Consider the following 19,643-nt stretch of genomic DNA (forward strand, 5'->3'; position numbering starts at 1 on the left):
GGTGGTGGTGGAGGAGGAGGAGGAGGAGGAAGAGATAAAAATCAAACAAACAAGCACCAGACGAAAAAACCAAACAGGACTGAGGCCTTAGTACTACCTGGCCTTCCACTCCCTTCCTCACTCACCTCTCCTGGCCACCTTTCCCCATAAACTTCCGAAGATCCCCCCTTTCTGAAAAAAAGCATTCTTCTTCATTTGACTATGTTCTTTTTGCAATTTCTACATGAAAATGCCTTCAAGTAGATAGTGTTCAAAACAAACACCAAAAGAAATCCCCATACATTTGGTTAGATGACAAAGATGCTGAGAACGCTCAGAGGAAAAAGGATCGTCCTTTCAACAAATGGTAATAGAAAAATGGGAGAGCTACAGGCACAAGAATAGCCCTCAGTGAAGCAAAGTTGGCTTAAGTGTCAGAGCTGAGACCACAAAATTCTTAGAAGAAAATGTAGTAGTGAATCTTCCTGACACTGGAATTGGCAAAGAGAGTCTCTTGATTTTGGTACTACATTATCAATAATAAAGGTAAAATACAGTAATTAGACCTCATTAAAATTAAAAAACCTGCATTCATGGGAGGATACTATGGTGGGTGAAAATAGAAGCTATTTGCCAATCAGATACCTGATAAAGGATTAATTTCCATAATATATAAATAATTCCTAGTCAACAACTAAAAAGCAAAAGGAAAAAAAAAGACAACCCAATTTTTAAAATGAGAAAGTCATATGAATAGACATTTCTCCAAATAAAAGGTAAAATGGCTAATAAGTGCACCCAAAGATGCTGAAACCACAAACCACTAAGGAAATGCAAATCAAAACCACAGTACGATGTCACTTCATTCCTACCACCAAAACAAAAGAAAACAATAAGTGTTGTCAAGGATGTGGAGAAACTGGAATTCCTATGCTTTGTGTGAAGGAATGTAAAATGTATAGCCACTACAGAAAACAGGCTGGCAGTTCCTCAAAGATGCAAGTGACCCAGCAATTCTAATCTTAGGTGTATCCCACAAAGAAATAGAAAAGCACAGAATCAGAGCTTTGCACAGCTAGGCTCATAGCAGTATTATTCACAGCAGCTAAAGGACACAAACCACCACAATGTCCAGGAACAGATGACTGAATGAAAGAAATGTGGTACAGGTACCTACAATCATCGAATATATTTAGCCTTGAAAACAAATGAAGCTCTGATACGTAACTACAACGTAGATGGTCAAAGAAAATATGTTAAGTGAAATGAACCAGACACAAAAGGATAAATATTGTGTTTTCACGAATGTGAGGCACCTGGAAGAGAAAAATCCATGCACGCTAAAAGTAAATAAGTTACAGGGAGGATTAGCACATAGTTACTAACTGGGACAATGAAAATATTCTGGAAATGAATAGTGGTGATAGTTGCACCAAAAACATGATTGTGCTTAATGCCAACAAACAGTGTGTTTTAAAATGCTAACTATTGGGGCTGCCAAAGAAAGGCAAGTCTGATGACCTGAGCTCAATCTCTGGAACTCACATGGTGGAAGAAGAGAACCAACTCTCATAAACAGAAGTTGTCTTCTGAACACACACACACACACACACACACACACACACACACACACACACGCACACACACACTCAAGAAATAAATGTAAAGGATAATAGCTATTCTATATAAATGCATATTTCACTATAATAAACATTATCAACAATGACACAAAACATACATACAAAAAAGATTAGTAGAAAAAGATGAAGGAAAGATAGTGAGATGGCTCAGTGGGTAAAGGCACTTGCCTTGCAAGTAAGATGACCTGAGTTTGATCTCTGGAACCCACATAGTGAAAGGGGAGAACCAACTCCAGAAAGTTGTTCTCTGACTTCCCAGCGTGTGCCATAACACATACTGCCCCAACCATAAGTAGTAGTAGTAGTAATAATAAAAACAATAATAATAATAATATTATTATTATTATAAATGAAGGAAGGGAGGAAAATTGATTATCTTACCTTTCAAGGATGTAACCAGAACGACATGAAAACAGATGATGACAAGGAATATCTTGTATATCAGTAAAACTTCTTCAGGTCTGCCAACATGGCCACACTGCCCCCCAGAGAAGAGCATCCTGGAACAATATATGACAGACAACAGATCATCACAGCTGCCATAATCCTAACAGTAATGACCAAAGGTCATTCCTCAAGTAAGATCACCTCCATGCTGCCTTCTTAGAAGTACCATAGTCATAACTGTAGCATGCTTGCAGAGAGCTAGCAATGCCAGGTGCTCACTGGCTAACAAAATGAAAAACCCAGGTTTACTAAGATATCACAATTAAAGTGATAAACATGCTAGACTTTTTGGATTTATGGAAAATACATGCCAAATACCCAAAGAACAAATTAACAACTAAACTAACTGTTTCATACATAATTATGACCACTATAGAAAGCTTTTAGAGACAATGCTAACATTCATGCATCACAGACACCTCCAAACAATCTACCTCATTTGCTTCTTATGCTTTCAGAGGAAAGGAACACTGCATTTCTTCCTTATGGTGGCTTACTTTATTGTCATTGTTTGCATCTCTAGTAGTCAACATAGCAATATTTTAAATGCAAAATTTATATCAGATTTTTAATTTAAAAGGGTCATTTGCCATTCACTTATTTAATCATGCAGCCATTCTTTATCAAGGACCAATATGTTCCACATAATACATTAGGGCTGAATTGGAGGTAACTAGAAGTGATATACATGGTAAAGACAGGGGTCAGACTTGGGGAGAGCTCAGTCCATGAAGAGAACCGAAAGCGCTAAAGCTATGTCATGCTGCTGAAGCTGACAAGGGATGCTGAGAGAAGAAGCAGCCCGTAACACATTCACAGGCTCAGGCACAGGGAGAACACGGAGACCCAATGAGCACAATCCTTTTATTCATCCAAAGGAGTGGTTACTGTGAGCAGGCTGTGTACTCTCAGCTCGCAGAACTCCTGGCTAAGGCGTCTAAGAATCTAGCCACCACAATAACTACAAACTGGACGTAGCAAGTGCATACACCATGACGAGGCTAGAAAAAAATGAGTTCAGAGCTCCTGGGTCTGCGGCATAATGCACTGTCCTGGTACTCTCGTAATGACGGGATTCCTGAAGACGGTCCACTTTACCTGGAGAATGAGACAACGATGGGTTTTCTGTTTCTTTTTTTTATCCCTCATCACTTTAATCCCTGTACTATCTGACCCTACACACACGGTATAAAAGGAGGATTTGCTGAACGAACGGGTGAGTAAAAGAATGAGGAGCGCAGCGAGCATTTGCAGAGTACTCACAGTATCCACCACTGATCAGAGATCTCTTGATCACTCTTTGGAGCAAGTCTATCAGGTTGATGCCATTGTCCCAGTTTGCTAAAGGGCACATTTGTCCATCAGGGCTATGAGTCTCTTGTTGACACAGCATGATATTGATTTAGATCATAAAGTGATTCTGGCTTCAAAAGAGGGCTAATGTTTTAAAAATTGATAATTCTATGTTTCATCTAGGAGAATTTATCTTCATGTAGATCGAGAATAATTAAAGAAGAGGAAGTAATTTGAAAGTACTACATGGTAGGGCCGAGTGAGGGTTAGTCTGTTATCCTTGGTTAACTATTAAAATTTAATAACAGCTATGAGATACGCAATGACCAGTATATTGGCTCATGTAACAAGATATAACAAGTGTCTTTAAGATATTAACAGTGAAACGTAAGTGTTGGCTAAGAAGTCTAACACAGTCGTGGCATTGTGGCACACACCTTTAATGTCAGCACTCAGGAAGCAGAGAGAGGTGGATCTCTATGAATTCAAGGCCAACCTGGACAGAGCTAGTTCCAGGACAGCCAGGGGTACACAGAGAAACCCTATCTCAAAAACAAAAACAAGAAGAAGGAGGAGAATAAGCAGAGGGAGAAGAAAAAGGAGGGGAAGGAGGAGGAGGAAAAGGAGAAAAGGGAGAAGGAGGAGAAGGAGGAGGAGGAAGAGGAGCAGGAGGAAAAGTCTAGCCCAAGAGGACATTTAAAAGGGAGCTACTGAAGAGGCTTTTAGTGTGGACAAAGCAAGCACAAAAGGTGAAAATACAATTGATTTAGATTAATCAATTTTCAAAACAGTCAGAAGAAACAAATAAACCAGGAAACCATGAGTAAAAGCATAATGAAATTTTTATCTGAATTCTGGTAAAAGAACCACAGCCAGCAAATCTCTTCTGCATTCTAGGAATATGTGGAGATAGCTTATTTAAGAATCTGCTGAAAACAACTTAAAATCATGAATAAAATATTAAACATGTCTTACCAAAATGGAAGATTAAACAAGAAGTAAGAAAGGTAACCTAAACAGCAAATGCACATGTACCTAAAGGTATAGGCCAATGAAGCCAATGGGGTTCAGGTGTGAAAGATTAAAGAAAAGGTCAGAGATATGGAGAAAAGAAATAGAAGGTGAGCATACATTTAAATTAAATTCAAAGACAGGAGAATAGGAAGTCAGTATTTGGAATAAGAGTCTAAACTGGTGGAAAAACATTAGTGCAGTTTCAAAAAGCCCATAGAATTTCAAGTACAATAAGCAAATAAAAAGAGATCTGCACCACACCAGCTCATAATGAAACTGGAGAAAACGTAAAGTTTTCAAAAAAAAAAATGTCTTGACAATGGCTCGAGGAAAATAAGGTCATTTCATTTCCAAGGAATAACTTTTAGAGTGACAGGTCTCTTCTCAGAAGTCACAAGACAATGCACCATTACCTACAGTGTGTGAAGACAATGCACCATTACCTACAATATGTGAAGACAATGCACTATTACCTACAGTGTGTGAAGGTGAAATTGTACTCACAGTGAAAACATCTTTTGTGAAGGAGGAAAAAGCGAAGGCATTTTCAAATAGACAAAAATGGTGATTTTCTTTTCCATCAACGCACAACAACAGCAACAAAACAAAACAAAGCAAAAAAAAAACCCAAAATAAAACAAAACAAAAAGACTCAAATCCTCACTTGAAATCAATGCTAAAACACATGCTTGGGAAGAAGACATTAGACTTGAGGTGCAAGAAGGAACAAAGACTTAAGGTGGTTAGTATACGGGCAGGCCCCACCCCAAACATTCCTAAGAGATGGGTCAAGGCTTTAAAGAGTGGCACAGTTTGCCCTTACATCTCCAATTTCAAGGCTTTGTGCACTCTCAGGCGGTCACTGCAGTCAGCCTTTCTAATATCCATCCCTTGGATCCAGAGACATTCAACATGGCTTTCTATGGGGAAGGTGATTCAGGCTGTGACAAGTCAACAAAGCTAAATAGGACAAGTAATAATACTCTCTCACAGGGACTAAGGAAATATCAAATAAAAATATATACCAGAGTTGAGAACGTAGCTCAATTAGTACAGCCCTTGCCTAGCGCCAGATAAAAACAGGCAGGATGATACAAAGGTAATCTCAGCACTTAGGAGGCAGAGGCAAGAGAATCAGTTCAAGGCCACCCTTGGCTACATAGTGAGTTTGGGGCTGTCTTGAGCTACACAGGACTTTGTCTCAAAAAAAAAATAAACCTACAAAAAAGCCATATAGTGGATATGTATGCATGTAAATGTACAGGAACTTTCTATGCCAAAATCAGTCCAAAGGAAAGTTCAATGGAGGAACACTTTCCTAGTGTGCAGAACACCTTGGCTTCAATCCTCAGTACTGAATGTTAAAGCCTATTTTGCTAGACATGGTGATCCATGCCTGAAATCCCAGCATTTGAGAAGTGGAGGTAGAAAGATCAGAAGTTCAAGGTAAACTTTGGCTAATATATGAAACCCTGTCTCAGAAAAAAATACTGTATTTATATTGATATCAGAAAAATTATACTTTAAAACAAAAGCATTACTTTATAAACAAGACCGTTCATTAAAAACTTAACCTGATCAATAAAAAAAATGCTGCAATCAAAACATGGGCTATAGTTGAGGATACTGTCACACTGAGATTTTAGCTATACATAAAGCTTAAAATTAATACATTAAGGCCCCTGTTAAGAAATTTGGAAAATAACAAAATAAACCCTAAGAAGAAAATAATGATAAAATAAAAGCATAAAATAATGACCAAAAAAAAAACCCCAAAGTAAAGAATTAATAAAATTAAGGCTATTCTATGAGAAGACACTTCTGGTGAAATTGAGAGCAGGAAGGAGAGGGTGGGGGGAAACGGAAACGGAAGAACTAACCAAGAGAACTGATGAGGACGGCAATATTCTGCAAATGTTACAAACATATGAAGCTAGAAGGGCCTCGGTGCCATCTTTATTCAAAAAGTCTACACAAAATGGGCAAATTCTTGGAGGGAAAATAAAAGAAGGGGTCAACAAGAACTATTAAAGCTGAATAAGATGTATGACTAGTCAAAGTCTCCAAAGTTTTCACACCAAGAAAATTTAATTAAGGAACAAAAATTTTAGTCTCACAAATTCTAAGAAGAGACAAAAACAGTAGAGAGCATCCGAACTCCTTTACACAGCATCAAGGGCAAATTTTTATGTCTTTACTGAATATGCGCACATGTGTGCGTGTATGCATGCATGCACACACACACATAATAGTAATTGACAGAATTCTCTAGATGCTCACAGAAACGCGTAAGAGCAACTGCAACTGCATATCTTGTAAACTGAAGTAATCAGAGTAAATATGGAACAAAAGAATTCTGGTACCATTTTTTTTTCTTGAAGATAAGGTCACCAGGGACTAAAGTCAGCATTCCTGCAGTAAGAGAAGCAATACCAAAAAGGACCAGAGAGAAAAGACTCTATTGCCTACAGATGACAGGAGCTGGGCTAACTGCTAAGTGCTGAACATAAACTCGGAAATGGCAGCTTTGTGGACTAGTTACCATAACCCCTAGTGAAGCCAGTGCTGAAGCACATGGCGCGAGTGCGTCTGTGAGGCTTTCACAGCTATCAGAGCAAATGGAAGAAAAGGATTTGTTTTTCTTCTAGGACAGTAGAGCATTATGCTCTTAATGAGCCTTAAGAATGTTCTAAAGCAGAAAAAAATCCAAACTTTCATTTTTAAAAAAGCGAATCGATATCAGACTGCACTACTTGTAGTCAATTATACACAGTAAACATATGCTCAGAATAGGGGGAGAGGTATTGTTTCAGGTCCCTTGCACACTTCCGTATTTTCTCACTATACTACTGGAGGTGAGGTGATGAAAGCTCACTTCCTCTCTCTCCCCTCACCCTTCAGGGTCTTCCCCGCAAGGCTCAGGTATGTATGCTCAACATGCACAAACAAGCAAACATGCAGGTAAGAAAGCACGCTCGGTAGAGCAAACTGTGGGCCTTAGCATCCAAGCTCCACCTCCTACAAGTACAACTTTGAGATGTTCATTAACCTCTGTGAACCTCACATCTGAAGAAATCAGAGTGATAATAAGGCTAGCTTCCTAAGGTTCTATAGGGGTTAAGATGAGGTTAATAAATTGAATATTTACATCTGCACACAGTCAAAACATATTAACTGTGATTATAAGCAGTCAAAAGATAAGTTTGCAGTGTTTCTAATGCTGAGTTTGAACTTATTGCGAGAATATTTTCTTATGTCTAGTTTACATATATTTTCTGAGGTTCTCTCATATGCAGGGTACTATGCTAGGACCTCACGATTCCTCAATAACTGTTTTGCCCTTGAGAGTTCATAGCCACTACTTACACTGAGCAGCTATTGGGATTGTCAGATAAATAATAATGTTTTTCAAACCTGGTAAATGTAAAAGACACTCTCTTCATGGATGAGGAGGATCAAATTGACTTAAAACAACAACCAAAACCAAAAGCACTAGAATTCCAATATCTCTTCTACTGAGGGGCAGACATCACCTCACCCTCACCCCAGAGCAGCCACTCATGAAAGATTTAAAACTGGATTTGCTCTAAAATCTGGTGCTACAAAATAATTCTATGACTACGTAGAGAAAAGAAACAGGAGAGGAAACTGTGGTAGTTTGACCATTTGACACAATCTAGAACCACTTGGGCAGACAGTCTTAGTGAGTAAATGATGTAGGTCAGGTTAGTCTATAGGGGAGTTAGTTCTCTTGAAGTTAATGGAGGTGAGAACACTGTTCCAGCATGAGTGTCTCCATTCCCCAGGGGAGCCTGAACTCTGTAAGAGTAAATAGTCAGGAGTTACCACAGCAACAAAATAGAACAGAGACTCTTGTTAAAAGCACTCAGGAGGCAGAGGCAGGCAGATCTCTGTGAGTTCGAGGCCAGCCTGGTCTACATAGTGAGGTGAAGGCAGCCAGGGCTGCACAGAGAAACCCTGTCTCGAGAACAAATAAACAAGCAAACAAATAAAAATCCTTCAGGCGCTGGCCCGCACTGGGCTGGAAGTAGGAGTTGGTCAGAACACATGGTACGGTTGCTTCAGGAGATCATACTGGAGAGGAAGGTGGATTCTCGGGAAAGCCAAACCTCCCACACCTCCTAAACCAATACTCTGGCCCTTCCTTCTTTGCTCTGTTACCATTCATGTCAACTCCCACTTGAAATCATAGCTTCCATATCTATTAGCTGTGTGAGCCTAGTAGGTGTTTAGACCTTGTTTATAACAATAACTTACTAGTATCTATTTTAATTCTGTGTTCTTTATTTTGTCAGTCATTATAGGACTACTCTAATTTAAATTTGTTATAACAAATATTTATATTTTTCACAAGATTTTGACAATTTATATAAAGGAAAATCCAGAAACAGCCACTACTTGAGTCTCAAAAAAAGGAAAAGTCATAATACTGGGCATAGGTTATTAGTAAAGAACTTGCTTAGTTCATGCAAGGTACTGCAAACTGATCCAATGTACTGCAAGAAGGAAAGAAAAGGGAAAAAAGGGGAAGATTGAAAATCAGTAGTGACTTCAGAATTTCCGTCTAGAAGAGAGTTACACAGAAATCTGGTTGGGAGGCACCCTGAACGTTGCATGCGCACAGTGCTTCAGGTGACCAGGAAAATGTACCATTTTCTATTTCAAAACATGACAAACGCTGTTGGAGTCAGGGAAGCCCGTCCAAAGAGCAAGACAGCTAAACAATAGGACAATAGTCCAAGAAATCCTATGTAAATAAGTCTCCTTCAGCTTTCATTGCACCGTGACATTTCATTGTCGACTCCCAGTACAGAGTCGCCACGCTTTCCTGAGAGCTGTGCTACTGGGAAGAAAGGTTCAACGAGGGTCTTTCGGGGAGACGACGAAAATGTCTGAAGGACAAGAGCTCCAGGTGGGAGGAAAGAGTTAGAAATCAAACAAGAATAGACGAGGTTGTGAGGAAAATGGGCCTCTGAAATGAAAACAGAGGAGTATGGAAGGGAAAAAAACAACCAACAAAACCCGCATGCGTTCACTGTTTTTATAGTACTATCATGTAGAACTATCCTGACTCACCTGACAGGAAGTTCAGAGAAAAGAGGGGAGAAACTCTGTACACATCTGAAAATAAAAGTAAGAACAGATAGTTAGGCCAATGCAAAGTGGACCTTCATTGGGCCAGAAGGCGACACTACTGAACACCAAGGCTGCATATTGACAGTGGGGCTACAGAAGAAACGAACACCGCAAGTCCTGCTACCAGGGAACAGATTATAAATGGCAGGAACAAAATCCAGAAGCCAAGAGTTAATTTTTGGCGCGCGCGCGGGGGGGGGGGGGGGGGGGGGGGGAGGAAGCGATCTCATTCACATATGCATTGTTGCTCAGTCTAAATTGGCATTAAACGTGTTAGAGGTTTGCTGGATAGTCTAACGGTTAGTGTTGATGCACCAGGAATTGAATCCCCTAGGAGGCAAGCTTCTGAGCACATCTGTGAGGAGTTCATTTGATAGAGTTAGTCTCTGGGCATGCCTGTGATGGATGATCTTGATTAGGTTAAATGATGCGGGAAGACCCATGTTAAAAACGAGTGGCATCATTCCTAAGGATTGGTTCCTGCACTGCATGAAAAGGACCACTTCATGGTCATGGTGGACCCCTCTCCTCATTCTGTGAGCCAAAATGAATTTAAGAAACTTAAACAGATGGTGAGGTGATGAGAATAGAGCAGGGGAGTAGCAGACTCTTCCAGAGACAACAATTGGTCACGGATCACTTCATATTCTGTACCCCTTTTTACTAATTTTTTTCTCAGTTATTCTGCATTTTAACTTTCCTAGAACCTAAACTCCTTGACATCAAGAACTGGGTAGTTACTTACCAGGTGTGTCCAAAGCCAAAGGCAAATTAATTTTTCTAAGAAGGTTGAGAAAGTGACTGTTGACTGACTAAGTTCAGCCCTGAGCTGAAAAGGGGAGATGGGGCCATTCATTACAGCATGACTGAGGGCAGGAGCAGAAACACAGGGGAGCTATTCATAGCACAGAATCCTGCTGACTCCCTGATTCGTATTGTTTAGAATATTCTAGAACACTTTTCTTTGGTACAGCTTTTAGCTCAAAGTCGACAGTTACTTCAGATTAATGGTATCATCTCATGTGAAATAGAAACATCATGACTTTCAAAATCAAGATTTTCAATGAAGAAACAAGCTATCAGGTCATCGTAGAACCAACTATTGTCCTCTTGTCTTATGTCAACTTACTGCTAGGACAGAAGTTGATGTTCAAGGAGGAATCCAGGATATGAGTGCAAAGAAGAAATAAATAACCATAGTGAGGTTCTATTGATCATAGGAGGTCCTTTAAGAGGAAAAATTCATGTCTTAATGAATTAAAATCCAACATGCCAAAAAATCCATTAAGCAATGGTTATAGATGGCAAGAAAAACTGAAGGCCAAATATGTTCTGTCCTTGGATAAATGGATTACAAACGAATGGATGTATGATTGCCACCAAAACATTAGCACAATCAAATGGAAACAAATTAATTGTGAGGTGACCGTAGAAATAATTTTATTGAACATTCATAGAGATTATTTTCTACATAGGAATTTCAAATAATATTTTGATGCCATTTCACGACTCAAGCATGTTGTATCTTCCAAAACCTTATTGACAACCACAATAAAGCACACTTAATTATTCTGGGGAATACAGCTGATTAATGAACACCAGGAGGCTCTGTTTGTGCCTTTGGAACATTTTCAGGTAGAAAAGTAGGGCCAAACAACAATGGCATTTATTTTTCCCAGTAGATGAAAAAACATGCGAATAATACCCAAAGCTTGAGAGCACGGGGCAAAATGAACACTTGCATGCACCCCTGCTGGGAAAGAAAACTTTTGAGATTTTGATTTCTTTTAATTGTATATACTTTAATTTTGTTTTGTGATTTTCATTTTATTCATAATTGGTTTTATTTTTAGAAATTAAAATAAAATTATATTTGCTTCCTTTTTCCGCTTTCCATCTCTTTTTTTTTGTTTGTTTGTTTTGTTTTTCAAGACAGGGTTTCTCTGTGGTTTTGGAGCCTGTCCTGGAACTAGCTCTTGTAGCCAGGCTGGTCTCGAACTCACAGAGATCCGCCTGCCTCTGTCTCCCGAGTGCTGGGATTAAAGGCGTGTGCCACCACTGCCTGGCTCCCGCTTTCCATCCTTAAACCTCTTCTTTCCACTTTGTAAACCAGGTTCCTTATTTATAAAGAGCTACAGGCAACTAAGGCCTGCTGACAGAGGGCGAATTAATCTTTCCCAGGGATGAGTCACCTAATTGGTTATCTGATTCCAAGTAGTCAGTGCTGAAATCATATGCATAAAGCAACGCTGGATGAACTAAGCTGCTTAGTTTAAACAGCTATGCATTTACACATACGTGTATAACGTCTTTAGAAGATATTATCTTAAACCACTAAAAATGTGGAGAGATTGTAACTTCAGACGTGTACTGGCATCCAGAAACACATCAAGAATAACATTGCTATTACAGCCTTATGTGAGGTGAGGGAGGGATTCTCAATGTCCCAAGAGATGAATATTTAAACGATGGCAGAGCCACATTATCTAATATGACTCAATGGCTAAAAGTGTAGTTGATTTAGATGATATTATAGACATTTCCAGTGGAAAAAGGAAGCTCTTGATACACTAATATGTATACACAAGGCCATGGTAAGAAACAATTAAGCTGTATATGTGTATGTGTTTGCATAATGACATGGGTTAGCTCATATAAAAAATCATAAAAAAAATCCTACCAATTTTTCACAGACAGGACTGTTACATAGAGGGTGAAGCCAACTTTAATTCTATAGAACACATCAATGTCTTCATGGATTATTTATACAAGTGAGGTTTGTTGAAATAACCAGGCGGCTAGCTAAGGATAAAACAATTATATTTTATTTATTTTAAGGGGAAAACTCATGAAACAGGAAATGAGAAATCCAGCCACAGCAATATCCCGCCGGTGGCGCAGAGAGACAGGAGAGAGAGAGAGAGAGAGAGACAGAGAGAGAGAGAGAGAGAGAGCACATAGGGAGGCACATGTGTTTTACCCTGGGTCCCAGAGAAACCACGCCTTAACTAAGACCTACGTCTTAAAGATGATTGGCTAACAGGGTTCCCCAGCACAGGTTGCTTCTTTTAATGAAGAAAAGTAGAAGAGAAGAGTGAGGACTAAACAGAACGCCTGAGTGAAGATCTAGGGTGGGACAAACGGAAGGGAATGTTATCACTTTCTCTGCTCATTGTCACCTCCCCTCCTACTTTGGGGCACAAAGGCTTCTGATGTCAGAGACAAGAAATCAGTTTTCCTCCCAGAAAGCAGGAATTCATTTGAGCAAATTGCTGAAAACAATAGCACAAAAAATGCTGTGAACTTGTCTGATGGACACCGAGGCCTAAACTTAACTAAAAAGGTCCCCATCCTCCTGCCTGTGAATTCCAGCTTACCTTGATGGACATCAGCCCTCATCTCCCAGAGCAACTAAACAGGAAGCAGAATCCCATCCACACCAGCACTTCACTAACAAAACATGGAGGCTGCCATCTTACATCATTAAAAGGAAAGGGCAAGTCACAAAAGAAGCCCTATCAACTTATGTAAGACATAGCACAGAATAGAGAAGTTTCTCCGAGGAGAACAGCTAACTCACCAATTGCTGAGATTAACTGAAACCTCCCACAGTTGCAGAGTGCCCCAAACCATGACATCAGGAGGCTGGGGATGATCCAACTTCCTCTATTTATCAGGCTGGCTAAAGCCAGCGTAAGAAGAAAAAAAAAGGCAAGTAGTCTCTACAGATGGTGTGAGCTGGAAGAAATCTTTCTTTTGGATATGTAGGATGTTGTTCCAGAGGAGAGAAAAACTTTGAGGGAGTTTGTCTCTAAAACTCAACTTTAGCTGTCCGGGGTAGCTGGCTCTTGGGCCATGCATTTTGAGGGTGCTGGGTAACACAGTGGGTAAAGGCACAGGTGACAGAAGCTTTGACACAGCTCTTCTGTGCTCTCTGAAGCAATGCGTCCCGGTCAAAGAACAAAACAAAACTGTGACATGCAGCATCCTAGAAGGCTCAGTGCTTCCTAGGATGTAATGATTAATTAGTGACCCAGACTGAGGACCAGAGATTGGCTCACAGTCCCTGACAACGACAATAACATCATGGAAGAAAGGACCAGAGGGTGAAGGGCCTCGGCAACAAAGAATGGGGCCAGGAATCAGTGAAGAGAACTTTTCCCACACTGGTAGGGGAAACAAATAACATAAATAGTAACGATGGTGAAGATGGGGCCTAGTGGGCATGTCCAGGACCGGACTGGACCATGCTTTAAGTTTGTAAGTACTGTCATTGAGGAACAAACATGAAAAATGTTAGAACCTTGTTGTCACCCTATTTATACTCCAACCCTTCTATACAAGACCTTGTCTCCACAGACTGGCTTGCTTGGTTCTGGATATAGTCCATTCAAAAGAGATCAAATGTAAACCGGGTGGTGGTGGCACATGCCTTTAATCCCAGCACTCGGGAGGCAGAGTAGGGAGATCTCTGTGAGTTTGAGGCTAGCCTGGTCTACAAGAGCTAATTCCAGGACAAGCGCCAAAGCTTCAGAGAAATCCTGTCTCAAAAAACCAAAGTGAGAGAGAGACAGAGAGAGAGAGAGAGAGAGAGAGAGAGAGAGAGAGAGAGAGAGAGAGAGAGAGAGGTCAAATGTGAGTTGGCTTTTAGAATTTCTAAATATAATCCATTCAGTAAATATATACCAAATGCGTTCATGCATGTATCAAGCAGGTTATACCATATCCAAAGCCTCCTGGCTAGTGGGACTATTGGTACCTGAGTCCAGAATACTATGATTTCTGTAGGTGCCATCTGAAATAGCAGCAACAAGCTGCACTGTGGAAGGGTCCTCTAATCCAGAGCAGGGAAATGGATCCAAGCAAATTGCCTCTAAAGGGTAATGATCTGGCTACCTTTTAAGGAATGTACAACTCTCTCCATGTAAGGACACAGGAGAGATCACTCCAAAGAGAGGAAATAGCTTAAGATGAAACACAGAGCCAAAGAACATAGAAAGGAAAGAACAATGTCCTTATTAAATGGTATGGAGAGAGCTGCTGAAACTGTTTTCTGAACCATCTCAAAAGATGACCTCTTAGCCAGTAGGGAAAGCGTGTGTGCTGAGATGGAATAGTCCATCCTCGAAGTGGCTAGTATACCTCTTGACAATGCTACCACCATGGCATTTTTCTGCGACACTGACAGCATTATTTTCTCCAATGCTCCCTCTTTCTCTTTTCCCTTCCATCCTCCTTTGTCCTATATCTTCTCTCTTTTCCTTCCCTTCTGTAGCCTGAACTGGCCAAGTGTATTCCAGTGAATGGAACGTGGCTGGTTACCTCTGCTTAAGCCAGAGAAAAGGCATAGACCCCATGATAAAAGCTGAGGGGCAACTCAGTGATAGAGCCCTTACTTAGCATGTAGAGTTTCTGGTACCATCCCCAGACCCAGAAAAAGAAGCTGGGAGGACAAAATAAGAGAGCGGGATGGAAAGGAGGAGAGGGGGAAGTCGAGGTGAGGCCAGATGTGTAGTTCAGTTGATGAAGTACTTGGTGAAAGGCCTGGGTTTACTCCCCAGCACAACAGCATAAAACAGGGCACGATGGTGTATACTTCTAACCCTACCAAAAGGTGAAGTCAGTAGTATCAATAGTTCAAGGTCATCTTTAGCTATATTATCTAGTTTGAGGTCAGCCTGTTCTACACAAGATCCTGCTTCAAGGAAGGGAGAGAAGGAGGGGGAAAGAAAAAACAGTCACACGGTAAAATGGTCACCTCCAAATGACTCTCTGGCCTCCAGCCCTAATGTCCTAGACACGGCAACTACTGCCTTCCACACATGGTAGTAGCAGCAAATGTTAAAATTAATATGATTTCAAAGCAGGTCATAATTCTTTTGCGCATATAAGCAATTGTCACCTTAAAGGTAAACACATCTGCAGTGATTCACCAATTAACAGTTTCACAAAAACATTATTATTGTACACAAAGGAGACTTCTACTGATTTCTTAAATGCAAGTCTCACATTAAGCTGTAGCCACGCAAAATTAGCTTCAAATGAACTTTCTTTCATTTCCTTGAAAACATCTCACCAGGAGAACGGAGTGTAGACAAGTACCTACAATCAACCCTGATTGTTATGACTGGCGCGTCCTAATTAACTGCGGGCTTCCTTTCCCACTATGAGACAAAAGCGAGCATCACACTCCATATTTAAACTGTGCTTTGATGCTTTGCTTTCAGTAATGAGATAAAATATGACTGAACAATACACAGATGAGGACGGAAGAAGTGAGTGAACACATAGAATTAACCTATCAAATAATTAAGGAAACCGCACATAGAAAGGCTTCCTTTCGCATGTCTTTGTCTGTCTTTGAAACAAGGTAGAAATGGAGGCCAGCTTGTTCAAATCTTTTGTCTCCAAACATACTTGCCATGTGATACGCACTAAGCCCTTGACTGCGCCTTAATTCAGTCCTAGGGGGTAGAAGATGAGGAAATGCTTACTCAGAAACTTTTATTGTTCCCGCTGGAAATGAGTAAGAAGTTATGTTATCATCTGGCCCTAATTTGACAGATAAAACTGTGGAAGGTAGGACATTGGTAACACTGCTATTTTTTAAATTCAACATGGGGACTTCAAGCTCAACCTCAGCCTCAACCTCAGGATTGTCATGTCTTTGGTGAATTTCCTAGGAAAAGACTGTCTAGGTCTTCCCTGCCATGCTAGAGCACAGACCATCAGGTCTTCACACGCCAGGATGCTGATCCATTCACAATGGGACTCTGCAGATCCTCCTGTCAAAAGGTGGAGTCTGTCTGCCCATCCCTTCAGCATGCACTGACCTTGTTCTTGCTTTGTCCCCAGGGTCCATTCAAGTGGGATGCAAACAGAAGCACGGAAACTAGCCTAAGCCACCCTGCCAGATGATGAAAGCCACATGTTGGGTCACGCCAGTGCTCCAACGGCCAGCTAACCCCCAGGAACGCACATGCGGCTAACTTACAGTTGATGGCAGATGCACAAGCGGTCCCAACTGTGATGGGCAGACGGACTGTCCTGCTGAACTCAGCCAAGAGTATGTGCTCCAAAGCTCAACTGATGAAATGGCTGTTGCTGGAACCTGTCACGTTTGGACTTGTTCCAGTCTGAATGCGAAACATACACCCACTCAAGGGTTTTACGCTGGATCTCCAGCTGGCAGCACACTTTGGGGGAGTTAGGGAACCTGTAGGGGACTACCTGGAGGAAATGAGTGATGGGGAAAGGAGGACGGGCTTTGAGCATTATATCCCAAGTCCTCTTCCGAGTCTAGTCTCTCTACTTCCTGTCCTGCCTACATGTGTGAAGCCGAGACATTTCAGCTGCACACACCCACTGCCACAGAGCTACCTACTGCCATGTTTTCCCCACCATGATGGCCTGTATCCCCTCAAACTGTGAGCCAAACCATGTCCTTCCACCCTTATGTTGCTTCTTGCCCAGCATTTGGCCACAAGAATGAGAAATGTAACCAATACATAAGTTCTTTGTTGCAAAGAAAAAGCTAACTTGTACCTCTTCCTTCCCTTCTTCTTCATTCTTTTTTTTTCTTTTTTTACTTCCTTCTTTGCTTTCTGTAAACATTACAAGGAAAGAACCACTGTGTTTAAGATGGTGGTCTGGGCTGCCTCTTGTTCAAAGCTAGCCTCATTTACTTTGAAAACATTTCTTCAGTGAATATGGGTAATAAGACATGCCCTTCCAGGGATCATGTCTGGGAAGCTTAGTACCCTGTTTGATGATTGTAAGAAACGATGGGACTTTTAAAAGTTGGAGACTAGTGGGGAATCTTAAGTCCTCAGAGGGGATCAAGATAGTTCTTGATGGACCCATGAGATAGTTCTAGTGAAGAAGTCATTATAAAAGAATAAACCCAACTTCTTTGTGTATCAGGCTTTTAGGCCACCAACCAGCTTCCAAATCATGACACTGAGACTTGTTCATTTTGAATGCTCGGCCTTAGCTTTGCTCTTTTCTTGCTAGCTCTTATAACTTAACCCTTTTCTCTTTATCAGTGTTTTTCCTCAGGGTGTTTTACCTTTTCTTCCTTCCTTCCTTCCTTCCTTCCTTCCTTCCTTCCTTCCTTCCTTCCTTCCTGTCTGTCCTACTTTTGTGTTTCTCATGTCTGTCTGTCTGGTGGCTGCCTGGCTTCTGGCCTCAGGCATGTCCCTCTTTTTCTACCCCATTTTCCCTCCCATCTTCTCAAGTCTAGATTTCTCTTCCTATTTAGTCTCTCTGCCTGCCAGACTCCCCATCCCTCTTCTGCCTAGACATTATCTGTTCAGCTCTTTATTAGACCAATCAGGTGCCTTAGGCAGGCAAGCTGAAACAAACCCAACACTTTTTTTTACATAATTAAACAGACATCCCTACATTGTTAAACAAATGCAGCATAAACAAATATAACACACCTTTACACAGTTAAAGTAATATTCCACAGCATAAACAAATGTAACACTGTTGGGAGCAGTGAGACCCCAGATCCTAAATTTCTTATAATACCCTGATCTGAGTGCCTACAGCTGCTCTGAGCACGAGACCTTCAGGAGTTCCTGATGGCAGGAGAGTGGTTTCTGGTGGGTTTGGCTGGGGTGTGGCTATCTCTATATAATCTGCCCCTGAACACAATAAAGGGGGCATTCTTGGGGAATTCAAGGATGACCCGTGTCTCTGTCGCTCTCTCTGTGTGTGTTTGTGTATTCTCAACCTCCAGCCCCCTTGCCCGAAGTGCGCAAATTGGGTGCCAGCGCACAGAGACACGGGGGCGCGGTGCGTGGCATAACACGTCTTTACACAGTTAATTATTCCACAACATCTGTCTCCCTTTGTCATGTCTCCTTGTGACGGTGATTCCATCTGCTATGAGAGATTGCGGTCAGGAGTCCAACACAAAGCAGCGGAAAAGAGATGAATATACTCTGAAATGCTGCAGACATTGTATGGTATGAGGGCCCTGTGCATGGAGGGATGCAGCCAGCAGACTATAGCATGGAAACTGGTGGTCAGCATGTCATCTCAGAGTATTTTCTGGTGATAACCTCCCAAGGACAATAATTTGCTGTTGACATCTATTGAAAGTGTTCTAGACATTTCTTCTTCCCATTACTCCTAAGAGGAGAAATATAATGAGAAAATACATTTTCAAGCCAGACACCTAAGGGTTAAGGAACATGTCTAAGATTGCCCCTTTCCTCATGTGGCAGCCCAAGCTATGAGAATAGAAAATACGCCTTTTAAGTACAGGAAATAACACACTGTGAGTGGTAAAATGCTTAGATTTCTATTTGTTTACTAAACTAATCAAAGAAAATCAATAGGATCATCTTGCTAATGACATCAGACCACTCAGTACAACTCAGAAGCCAGAAAAGGTTATTTCTTTCAAATGCTTTTCTTCCCTTCACCATAGTCACAGTCCGTGCTTTATTTCCATGCCAACTTGCTTTTTCCCCTCCCGAACGATGTTTTTCTCAAACTTTTTGAAAGCTTACTTTGCCCTGGTGTCTTGGAACTTGGTATTTGTTTGTGGTTATGACATTAATGTTAAGAAAGGTCAAGTGAGATGCCAGGGCTGGACAAATATAGTTTTTCTTTTGATGATATGTGAATGGGATCTTTTTCTTCCCTAGGGTTCCCTGAAGGAGTTATCTTCTGTAGAGCAGTGCATCTCAGCCTTCCTAATGCTCCAACCTTTTAATATAGTTCTTCATGTTGTAGTGACCTCCAGCTGTAAAGTTACTTTGCTGCTACTTCATAACTCAGATTTTGTTACTGTTATAATTTGTAATGTAAATCACTTATATGCAGGCTATCACAACCAGCAAGTTGAGAACCACTGCATAGACGCATTGTTTCTCTAATAATCATCAAAATATTAGCTGGATAGCTATGTTCATGTCTAGTAAAAATAGGAGGTAAATTCTCAGGAATGTTTTTCCAGGACTTAGCATAATCATACCGTGCTCTGGATGATCAGAAGAAGGATCCATTGCTTCAAGAATCTTCTTTTTTTGTTGTTTTTTTGTTTTTCGAGACAGGGTTTCTCTGTGGCTTTGGAGCCTGTCGTGGAACTAGCTCTGTAGA

The 19,643-nt window shown here is 40.9% G+C and overlaps 1 protein-coding gene across 1 annotated transcript in view; it reads right to left on the reverse strand.

Annotated features, from left to right (window-relative positions):
• Adgrg2 (adhesion G protein-coupled receptor G2) overlaps nt 1–19,643 on the reverse strand; it is a 124,128-nt gene that overhangs the window by 68,783 nt on the left and 35,702 nt on the right. The window contains exon 2 of the mRNA XM_026784849.1: nt 2,001–2,119. Within this exon, the coding sequence (XP_026640650.1) occupies nt 2,001–2,118 (118 nt within the window). The 5' untranslated portion in view covers nt 2,119. The remainder of the gene's footprint in view (nt 1–2,000; nt 2,120–19,643) is intronic.

The sequence above is a fragment of the Microtus ochrogaster genome, chromosome X, assembly GCF_000317375.1.
Source record: "Microtus ochrogaster isolate Prairie Vole_2 chromosome X, MicOch1.0, whole genome shotgun sequence".
NCBI classification, from domain to species: domain Eukaryota; kingdom Metazoa; phylum Chordata; class Mammalia; order Rodentia; family Cricetidae; genus Microtus; species Microtus ochrogaster.